The sequence below is a fragment of the Arvicola amphibius genome, chromosome 2 (assembly GCF_903992535.2).
Source record: "Arvicola amphibius chromosome 2, mArvAmp1.2, whole genome shotgun sequence".
NCBI lineage: Eukaryota > Metazoa > Chordata > Mammalia > Rodentia > Cricetidae > Arvicola > Arvicola amphibius.
The window spans coordinates 140,042,445-140,053,566 of NC_052048.2; the positions used below are offsets into that span (position 1 = coordinate 140,042,445).

Here is an 11,122-nt window from a genome sequence, read left to right on the forward strand (position 1 = left end):
AACATTCATACACACAAATTAAAATAAATCTTTTAAAAACTAAAATGAAAGCCAAGAGACTTTGCTCTTCATCACCTTCTATGAATCCCAGTACATTGTGGGGCCAAAAGTAGATCTCAATGCAGGAACCTTCTGGAGGCAAAGGCTACAAAGGACATGGTGGCTTCTGGGAGCTGTCCCTGTAGCAAGGCCTATTCATCCTGTCTTTTTCATTGCCAGGACCAGGACTATCTATGGCTTCGGGAAATGGCCTCTTCTCTCCCGTGTTTCCCAATAAGTTACTTTCTCTACATCTACACATAATCCTATCTGGACTTAGAATCCCCTTAGTTCTCAAAGGATGGTCTTTGCTTACTCCCATCTTTAAGAAAAATAATTAAAAATTGGAAATGGTAGATGGGACCATTCGTGGCCAAAATGCTTTACAACGTTTCATGAACAGTAGCCAGTTCTCGTCACGGATGTGAAGTGCATGCTCCACAGACTACAGAGCCTGTGGCTCTCTCTGCTCCTGCCCCAGTCCACGCTACCTGCTGGCTAGATGGAATTTATCCCCTACCATAGGAAACTGACTTAGGTTTTATTGACCCCGCTAAGGATAACTGAAGCAGCCCTAGTTGGGAGCTGCGAGACAGGACAGCAGCTGAATTAACCAGAGAATGGAAGTCTAAGATCTGAATACAGAGGAACTCAGGACCCAATGGTCGGGAGTAGCCAGGTCCCACGCTGAGTTTAGTTGGACTTGTGTGCCCTTTGGAGCCTTTCAGATTCCTTACTCTCGTGCACACGCACAACCTGAAAAGTCCTCTGACCTTGGCCAGCCCACCTAGCTAGTTAATCTAGATTTACAGCGAACTTCTAGGTAGATTCTACACAGGTCCTACCATGGCCACCACCACACTCTCCACCCTCTGTCCTGTTTCTAGCACAGCAGTAGGGACTTCTATTGCTGGGGTGACAAACGAGTCTGCTTGCTCTCAGTGACATCAAATTACTTTGCACCAGCCAAGGGTCCCATGACCCTACATAACCTCACATTAGATCCTAAAAATGTAAAGAAATATGGCCTTTTTAAAAGTGGTTGAGAGCACGTAATTGCTAGCAGGCTTGAGGGGTTGTCCCCAACTCAGCTACTGACCAAAGCAGATCCCAGCTGGAATTCACACGCTTGGCCTCTCTATAGACAGAAACTCAATTTTGAGTTTAACTCTGGACCCTAATCAGGTTCTCAGAGTTCAAATTATTTTTGTGTAATTAGAGAAATCACAAGGAGGCTTGAAGCCTGGGCAGCAAAAATGGGACCTCAGTGAGAGGTAGGGGATAGGGGTGCAGAGAGAGCACAGCTAGCTTCTGGAGAAAACTAGGCTCTGCGGAGCCAGGCTTCCACATTCATTTTAAAACACAGGTCTTTCTTGGGTTGCTGTGGCTTAGATATTTTGTCAGGAATTACAGCTTTATTGTTTCCTCATTTCCCTTCTTCCTATCTCTCTCTTTGTCTGGTAGTGTCTCTTTTCCCTATTCCCTTTTCCTTTGAATATTTTATATTCTTGATTCTGCAGTCTTTGCCCTGACCTTGACCCAAGCTTTAACTCCCTTGGTGAACTCCATCTTTAACAACAGGAGACCTAGGACACCTCCTCTCTTGCCAGCCACTGTGCCCTGGGCCACTCAAGAGCAAATTCCTTAGAATGTTAGGGTTACAGTCAGGGAGGCAATGCCTGAGGAACATTTCCAGAGCTTTTTGCCACAAACTATTGAAACTGCTAGAAATTGACAAAAAGTATATGCACATAAATTCTCCTGTTTAATTTATACATCCCTTATGAGTTAGTCAAATAGCACTTTCCACGAACAATTATATATACTTACTATAAAAATCATCCCAGATATTTAGCAGCAAAAAAAGGTAATTAAAAAAATTAAACAGCCTAATACTTTGGCCTTGGAAAGAAATTGGGCTGGATGGGAATGAATCTTATTAACAGCTGCAGGTTGTAGAATTTGTCAAACTCAAGAATTTTTATAATTTGGTTTTGCCATTTTGGTTTCTAAAGTTGCTAAGACTTTTATTTAAATCAACTTCAGTTTTCTGAACCATACTCATTTTCAAATAGATCATCAAGTTAACGAAACAGCAATGCCTTTATTTACTTTTTTTTAAAAAAATCTCTTGTTGCAATGTAGAAGGGATATTTTTAAAAGTACATAGAACTATGTGTCTTATTGAAAATAGTAATCACTTTTATATCAATCCGGTACAGTTCTCTCCTCTTAGTTTAATCGTTAGACATTTCTTTGGGGTTCTACAGGGAAGGGGTGTTTTAATTTAGGACATAGTCATTTGCTTAGAATGAAAATGCATCAGATCAGAACACGGACAGTACTGGGACATAGTTCTCACAGGCGCGCTAATCTTAGGGGAATGACAGAACTCTTCATTGGCTCACAGGAAAGGTCGATATAAATCCCTCTTGTGCCTGTGTGATTTTTATAAAGAAGACACATACAATTTCAGATAAAATCCCAAATCTTTTTGGTCTAGGTTCTATCTCAGTGAAACTTTGGTTTTTATCTAGTCCCAAACTGAAACAACTCATGTTCAACCCTTTTCTCAATCTTGAAATACTCAAAACCTTTCAGTGAGAGCAAAGTGGTTCAATGCCTGGAATTTAATTTAATTTTAAATATTCAAAAAATAAGCGCAAGGTAAATGATCATAAGGTTAAAGATAAGCTGGGCACAGAGGGGTTTGTTACATTTTTATATATATTCTTGGAAATTGTATTTTAAAGTATAATTTTTAATTTTTTTAGGCAAAGGTAGAAAATGTTTTCCCTGCAAGGGAGGGGGAAATGTGGTCAACTGGGTAGTCCCTGGAATTGCCCATTTACCCTTCGTTTCCCAGGAACAGAAAATGACCTTGCACTGTTTTCTTTCTGACTTCCCGATGCTTTCTTTCCTCTCAGGCCAGCTCTTTCCCCCAGCCCATAAGCCAAGTATCCAAACCCAAGGTCGGGAGCTTATTAGGGAAGCTTCTGTACCCAGCTACCCTCACCAGAGTGTAAATACCTATATAAATTAATATCAAAAAGTTTTTTATTGAACTGCTCCATTTCCCAGAGCATTTGCTCCGCGCAGGGCTCTAGTCCCGCAGACAAAGGGACTGCAGCTGGAGGCTCCTTCACAAGCTTGAGATTGCTCAGTGAGGTCCAGAGCTACACAAAGATTTCTAGGGGAAGCCGTCTTAACCAGATAGGTGCTGATGGCCGCCCTGACCTTCCACTGAAGACAGGTGTATTTGCAGTATTTACAGAGTCAGGACGGGAGGCCAGTGGTCTGAGGAATCGGAATAGGACCTGGTGAGACACATTGGCCGCCAGGCTAATTTGACGAGGTGATTTTCCCCCCTTAGGACTTGGTATAGTGGTTCGTAGTTCGCCAACAACACATTAGGCATGCATTCACAACGCGTGTGTCTGTACGTGCGTATGAAGGCACACACATCGTTATGATTACAGTATATGCAGTGCCTGTAAAAATCTGATTACACCTCAGTGTGTACTTGAAGGGGTTTTGAGTTCCCAACCTTTCTCCTTACTGATAAATTTCCACCCTTCTGTTGTTTTGCCTATTAAGAATTCACAACCTCAGGAGTGTGGGACCAATCTTTACAAAGAAGGACTTCTGTGGGCCCAGATCTCCTGGCTCCACGCTGATTTCTGCAGAGAAACCCTGAGCCAGAAAGGATCAGGCTTATGTGCAAACCCCCCTACTTCCTTCGAATTCTTGAACGTCTTCGGTGTATTTGTTGACATAAAGAATCCACAGCCCCGCTCTGGTTTCCTGTTTTGTAGCAGGCGGTGAGCATCAACCTAGGGTTGGAGTGGGGGCTGGTGGCGTTGGGTACAGACTCCTGGTCCTTTTCACGTGGCAGCTGCTGGCGCTGGGTTGCTAGGAGGTACCGCATTCTGCCAGCACCGGGTCCCAGTGCCAGTGAGCTCACTCCCAGAGTGCCTGCCCCCCACCCCCCCGCAGTCCCACAAGCTAGCTGGTCCCTGGACGGGCTGCCTGCCACTCCCTGTGGAAAGGAGCGTCCTCCTTCAGGTTGAGCCTATTTACTGGAACTTTGGTTGGAAGGTCCGCTTCCAACGTTGGAGTCCTTCGGTGAAGATTGAGTTTCCAGATCTGGTGAAAGGCAGCGCAGTGAGGACAGGGATAGCTTCTGCCACCGTCTAACCTTGGCGGGGGATGGGGGGGGGGGGGGGCGGCGCAGGAGATTGCTCCTCACCAGAGCCTGAGATCTACTGCCGGTTCTTCTAAACCGGGAGTGGAGGGTTGCTCTCTCCCTTCCTTGAGACTGTAAGAAACCGAGAACAGTGATACAGCTGGGGTTCCCTCTGAGTTTCTGTTATCTATCCTTCCCTAAGTCTCTTTCCTACGGCTGACTCCGGGCTGGTTCCATTGTACCTGGTTCGATCTGGCAGGCAGTGGATGGACCACTTATCCAACATTTTGCTTTCTTCAAAATCCATCCCGAGGTGATCTTAGGTGATCTTAGGAACAAGGTCTGTGGTTTTCTTCCTTGACTTCCCCTTCCACTTTTATAAGCCTTTGTTCACCATAGTACAGAGTTATTTCCCGTGTTCCAAAATTATCCCCACAGCACCAGACCTTTCTCTTTGACTTCATTATTGCTTCACTCTAGAACAAAACCTCAAAGGAGTGACTCAAGCAATTACATTCCCCTGTGCTCCAGCCAGCCCAGAATTCCGGACAACCCTTTATCCCCCACAACCTCAGGGCACTACTTTCACCCTGGTGCTTACAGGCTTGAGGACCCTCAAAAAACTCAACTTCCCACTTGCTCTGACCTGGTGAGGATTCTGAGATGCTGCCTTCTTTGAGAATTTCTCCTTTCTCTCTCCTAGGCCCCTCAGTTCCCTCCCCCTTCTGGATCCTTCTTGCTTTGCCATTATCTCTTTGCCCTCAGCCTTCCTGGGGTGGAAGCCAGAGGGTTAAGATGTCCTGCAAAGGCAGCTCATAAAGTGGCTTAGATACATTGGAAACACATGAATATCTCGAAATACAAAGTGTCTTTAAAGCCAAACAAGGCATGTTTATCCTAATACCAGATCAATGCAAAGAAGTAGTTCCGGAGAGCAGTGCTGGCAGTGGCCGCTGCGGTAAAGTGAGAGCAGGTAAATTTCATTTGCTAATGAAAATCAAACTCGATTAGACCTTGGTTTCCCTTTGTCCGTTTTTTTCTTCAACCCTAGGAGCCCAGGATCCTGCAATCCTGGCTGGTAAGGAGTCCTCTATCAAGGAAAAAAAAAATGAGCCAAGGTCTCAAGCCGGATGCAAGAGGACTGTCAAAGCCCATGGACACTAGCTGCCCTAGTAAAAAACGAAGAGCAAGAGAAAGGCTATGGAAACTCCTGGAACAAAGGCCTGTCTGCAGTCATGCTGCCCTCGAAGGGCTTTGCTGAGAAATCTGGGAGCATCAAACAAAGCTGGGACAGTAAGGAGACTACTCCAACTTCCTCCCCAGCCCGGTGCTTGGGTGCTTGGCTTCACTGCGACCTGAAGGTCATTGTGCGTACCCTGATTTCTCTTTTCTAAGCCATGGAGAACCTGAGGATAAAATTGTTAAGGTGTTGGTGCTTCTACCAAATCTTAAAAGAATCCTAAATCTGAGAGACAAAAGAGCTCAGGAAGTCGGGCCCTGCTAGCTGGAAAGCAGAATTTGCCTGTGCCTTTGGGAAATGAGGAAGAACCACTGGAAGAGACTACTGACTCTCCAAGGGTCATCTTTACCCTCTGCCCTTTCTTTCTCCATATCAAGCTGGTCTGGTACTGCCTGGAGCATCATATTAGAAGTCACTAGTATATCAAATCTCTTCTCTGCCTCTTTGAAAGACTGAGGGATTATTCTTGTTTTGAAGTGAGTAGAAATTTTAGGAAGTCTTACCCAAAATTATTCTCAAAGTGCATTCTAACTCAAGAAACAATTTCCAGGGATGCCCACAGCTCAATAACTAGCAGGAAATGCCATCATCTAAAAATAGTGAAGACACAACACAGAAGGAAGAAAAGTCAGATATACCAAGATGCCATTGACACACGCCTCTAGTAGAAAATCATATCAGTGTAGAGGCAGGAAGAAAATAAAAAGGCTGCATTTCTCTAAATAATCAGGACTTGAGGGTTTTTTAATTGATTAGAAAACATAAACCTCAGTAAATCAGAGCCAAAGCCCTTCCACGGTGGGGATGCCACGTGTAGGAAGCCAAGTCCAATGAATTCAAGATGCAGCCAAAGCCTCCCCCCCTTCCCGCTCCATTCTTCCCAGACAAACCTGCTTCTGGCTCCTCTGAGAAAAAGATGAAATCCTTTCTCACCATTTTTGGAGTGAAGCGACCCAGCCGGCTTTGGTAGTTTGTAGAACTGAGGCCCTTCCCCTGAGCGCGGAGCTCCCGGCTCCAGTGAAATGAAGGGGGAGGGAAGAATGTGGAGCTGGTCTTAGCTGCTCTGTGTACCAGGAGTTCAGCCCTTGCCAGAGGCTAACTGGCACACGAATCGACTGGTGGAGGCTTCCCGAGCTGTGTTTTCGTTTTTTCCGAATCTAGTTGGAAAACTTCGGAGGCTCAAAAAACCCAGCTACAGCAGGGCAGCAGCGAGGAAGAATCAGTCCAGTCCGTAAACACCGCCCCCAAAACTCTACAAAGAGAGTTAAAAAAAAAAATGATGTGGAGTAGCCAAACAGCTAGACACTGGAAATGTAAAGAATTAGGGAATTGCAAGTGAGGGGAGGTGAGCAATCGGCCTCCTCCACTGTGCCCGCCAGTCTCCAGGCTTTCATTGCACTTTCTCACGCTGACTAGACAGCAACTTTCAACTTGACCTTGGCCTCCAGCCGTGTCTGACCTGTGTGTAAACTGCCCTCAAGCCCTCGAGTCTCCAAGAACTGAAGCCTGGAACCCTACTTTGTGTCTTTGTCACTGCTGAGTTTTACAATGCCACTTAGAGGGAGGAAGGAGTCAGGGGGGATGGATGAAAAGGGCTCCAAAGTAACACAAAAATCAAGTCTTCACAGAGCTTGGTTTCTTAGTCTGCAAATGGCCAGTCAGTGAGAAGGTAAGCTGGGGCCAAATCAATATTTACCCAGGACTGCTAAAATGTCAGGAGGGAAAAGACGGATGCATGGGGTGTGGAGGAGAATTGGGTGTGGGGATCAGGGAAGGTTTTATTGGGCGACACTTAACATTAGTCAGAACAAACCCAGAATCTGGGCAGATAAAAGCCTGAGCCTAGCCTTATGAGTCCCAACCTTGCCAGAAGCCCAGGGGGCTTAGAGAACAGCAGATGAATTGGGTGATATGTGTGGTGCCCTAGCTTAGGGATAAGTCTACAAGCTGGGACCAGAAGACAGGTCCAAGCCTGGCTGCCTACCAGGGTGCCTGAGACCAAAGAGTTCAGAACTGTTCCCAGCTTATATATTCCAGAATGCACCCACTTTCACTTTGATCGTTTGTTACCCTCTGGACATCTGACCAGTTCACAGTTGCACAATCAGAAGTGGATATGGTCCTAAGGAGGCAGAGTCCCCAGAATCCCTCACCAAAACATTGAAACTCATGTGGCTCTTCCAGTACAAACATCCACCAGGCTCTCAGAGACATGGAGACTCTGGTTCTTGAGCACCACGCACCCTCCACAGGCTGAGCGCTTACTGGGAGGAAAGGCATGAATGACACTGAAGATCCCCCTTCTCTTCTCCCAAAATGGAATGCGACAGTGTGTTCCCAGATGTCTGGAGAATCCTGTCCAACTCAGGATCTATGAACTGGTTTGTAGGAAGCCCAGAACTGGGGTTGGCGTCCCAGCCAGCAGTCCAACTGGGGCCTGTTCCTCTCAAAGCCCTTCAGGAAAAGGCAGGAGACAGAAGCATGCGTGAAGGGTACTTTCTTCTTCTGAAATTCTCTGCAGACCAGAGAGAGCAGTTGCGGAGTCGGAACGAATAGTGAATTGTATATACAAGTGGGAGAATGTGGCTGTGTGCATCTGTGTGTGTTTCTCTCTCTCTGTGTGTTGTTGTTGTTGTTGTTGTGTGTGTGTAAGTTCGCGAGGGTATGTGAGGGGAGTAGGGAGATACAATTGGTTGTTCCAATATTCTGAGTCTGTGGCCTAATTGAAATTGTCCTTCAGGGCCTGAGAAAAGGGAAGAGAGCTTTTAAAATGAAGCCCAAGTTTCCCGGCGGAATGTCCTGAGACCCTTGTGCCAGACTTCTCCTAGGAAATGACAGGAAACAAACGCCCTGCCCTCGTTCCCTAGGGGTGGGGGGAGCCAAATCTCGACGTGTCCTAGGCGAAAGCTCCGACGTCCCTAGTAGGGTCTAGCTGCAGAAAGGCGTATCCATACCTGGAAAGAAAACAGCTCCAGAGGTCCCCCAGACACCCCGGGACATGCTGTGCCAGTTCAAGCTAATCTCTCCTGCCTGGATACTGGAGAATTTACCTGACTTGTCCCCACGACCTCAGGTCGCATCCCAACTGAGGGCGCCCACGTCCGCGCCAGCTCCCCACCCCCAGCCTCCCAGGGCGCGACGCCCTGGAACCCAGCGAGACCTGGGAAGAGATCGGAGTCCGCAAGGCGCGCGCCCTGAGGTCCCCACTCCACCCGCCCGAGTCCCCCTCCTCCTCCGTGGGTGACTGCTGCGAGGACGCGCGGCGGGCGCTGGCGTAGAGGACCGTGCGGGTGGCGGCGGGGACGGCGGGCCCAGCGCCCAGCCGAGCTGGAGCCGCCCGCTTTGCATACGCCGGGGGCGGGCCGGGGGCGGGCCAATGGGCGGCCGCCTGGCGCGACCCCGCAGGGCGCGACCCGCCCCCCTCGCTCGGGCCCCGGCCCCGCGCGGCGCGTTCTTCACTTCTTGGGGGCTTTTTAAAACAGCGCCACTGGGGTCTTCTCCATGCGGCTCGGGCTATGACAGCCTCCGTGCTCCTCCACCCCCGCTGGATCGAGCCCACCGTCATGTTCCTCTACGACAACGGCGGCGGCCTGGTGGCCGACGAGCTCAACAAGAACATGGAAGGGGCGGCGGCGGCGGCGGCGGCAGCGGCGGCGGCGGCGGCGGCGGGAGCTGGGGGCGGGGGCTTCCCCCACCCGGCTGCGGCGGCCGCGGGGGGCAACTTCTCGGTAGCCGCAGCAGCAGCCGCCGCCGCTGCCGCCGCGGCCAACCAGTGCCGCAACCTGATGGCGCATCCCGCACCCCTGGCGCCAGGCGCCGCGGCCGCCTACAGCAGCGCGCCGGGGGAAGCGCCCCCGTCCGCCGCCGCCGCCGCTGCTGCTGCCGCTGCCGCCGCCGCCGCTGCAGCCGCCGCGTCGTCGTCGGGAGGGCCCGGGCCTGCGGGACCAGCGGGTGCCGAGGCCGCTAAGCAATGCAGTCCCTGCTCGGCGGCGGCACAAAGCTCGTCGGGGCCCGCGGCTCTGCCCTACGGCTACTTCGGCAGCGGCTACTACCCGTGCGCCCGCATGGGCCCGCACCCCAACGCCATCAAATCGTGCGCTCAGCCGGCCTCGGCCGCCGCCGCCTTCGCCGACAAGTACATGGACACCGCGGGCCCGGCGGCCGAGGAGTTCAGCTCCCGCGCCAAAGAGTTTGCCTTCTACCACCAGGGCTACGCACCCGGGCCTTATCACCACCACCAGCCGGTGCCCGGCTACCTGGATATGCCGGTGGTCCCGGGGCTCGGGGGCCCTGGCGAGTCGCGCCACGAGCCCCTGGGGCTTCCCATGGAAAGCTACCAGCCCTGGGCGCTGCCCAACGGCTGGAACGGCCAAATGTACTGCCCCAAAGAACAGACGCAGCCTCCCCACCTCTGGAAGTCCACTCTACCCGGTAAATGGCGCCCCCTTTCCAGCCCCGGCCTTCTGGCTCTTTTCCTGCTTCTCCTGGGCTAGCGCCCCGGGGTCACTCGGGTGTCCCCCTGCACTCTCCCTAGCCTGGCCTGTCCTAGCAATTTTTGAACCCCTGGGAATCTGAGCCAGGCTAGCTGGCGCTGTCCTCCCTATCCTAAGTTGAGCTGGCCCCTGGCCCTCCTTCGGTGAGGGGTGACTGGGAGGGAGCTTGTGGGTTCCAACTCGGGTAGCCCATTCTCCTTGTGTGCCCCACCCTCCCAAGCCCTTGACACTGACTCCAAGATGAGAAATTGACTTGATCTCACCACATTGCCCCTGATGGTTCTCTGAAAAATGGCTTCGTTGGAGAAACTTAGAATGTTGAAACTTGGGGCAAGTTGAGAGCCAGGCTCTACAGAAGTGCTGTGCCCTGTTTAGTGCTAAGGTGTAGACCGCTGGGTCAGGCGATCGAGCGCAGTACATGAAGGATAACCGGATTGGGGTGCTCATTGGAACTCTGGGCGATTCCATTTCAATACACAACTAACCATGCCACCTACTAATGTTCCAGGCTTTGGCAGAAGGCCGGATTGTGCAGAGCGCGTGGCAAAGAGCAACCAGGCGTTGCAAGTAGGGCCGGGAGCTCAGACTGAGTTGTCGCCTGTGTCCTGGCTCTGGTCGACTCCCAGTGTAACTTGCCTTCTCTCTTATCTTACAGACGTCGTCTCCCATCCCTCAGATGCCGGCTCCTACAGGAGGGGAAGGAAGAAGCGGGTGCCTTACACTAAGGTGCAGTTGAAAGAACTCGAACGGGAATACGCTACCAACAAATTCATTACGAAGGACAAACGGAGGAGGATATCAGCCACGACGAACCTTTCTGAGAGGCAGGTCACAATCTGGTTCCAGAACAGGAGGGTCAAAGAGAAAAAAGTCATCAATAAGCTGAAGACCACTAGTTAATGGATTAAAAGGTGGAGCCGAGGGCAGCTTGAAGAAACACCTAAGGACTCACTTCTTTGCCCAGATAATAATAAGGTTTAATAATAACAGAAGAATTGGAAAGAGAGACACTGACATTTTGCTCTCCTAAGGGGAATCTCTTTCTCTTCAATGGAATCTACAGTTTGAAAAACAAAAACAAAAACCTTGAGAAATGCTGGAGACTGCCAGTTCTCCCGACAGCCTCTGCAGACGGTTAAATGACAAACTCTAGAGCCAAGTCCT

At 50.2% G+C, this 11,122-nt stretch overlaps 1 protein-coding gene across 1 annotated transcript; it reads left to right on the forward strand.

Annotated features, from left to right (window-relative positions):
• Positions 1-8,980: 8,980 nt before the first annotated feature.
• Hoxa13 (homeobox A13) lies at positions 8,981-10,858 on the forward strand. Its single transcript, XM_038320868.1, has 2 exons — positions 8,981-9,896; positions 10,614-10,858. Exons 1-2 carry the CDS (start codon positions 8,981-8,983, stop codon positions 10,856-10,858), a joined length of 1,161 nt encoding a protein of 386 aa, XP_038176796.1.
• The last annotated feature ends 264 nt before the right edge of the window (positions 10,859-11,122 follow it).

Excerpts from the sequence above, each read along its gene's own strand:
- Hoxa13 (XM_038320868.1), top strand. The coding sequence starts at position 8,981 with ATGACAGCCTCCGTGCTCCTCCACCCCCGCTGGATCGAGCCCACCGTC. Across the intron at positions 9,897-10,613 it reads CTGGAAGTCCACTCTACCCG|ACGTCGTCTCCCATCCCTCA; the intron begins GTAAATGGCGCC and ends CTTATCTTACAG.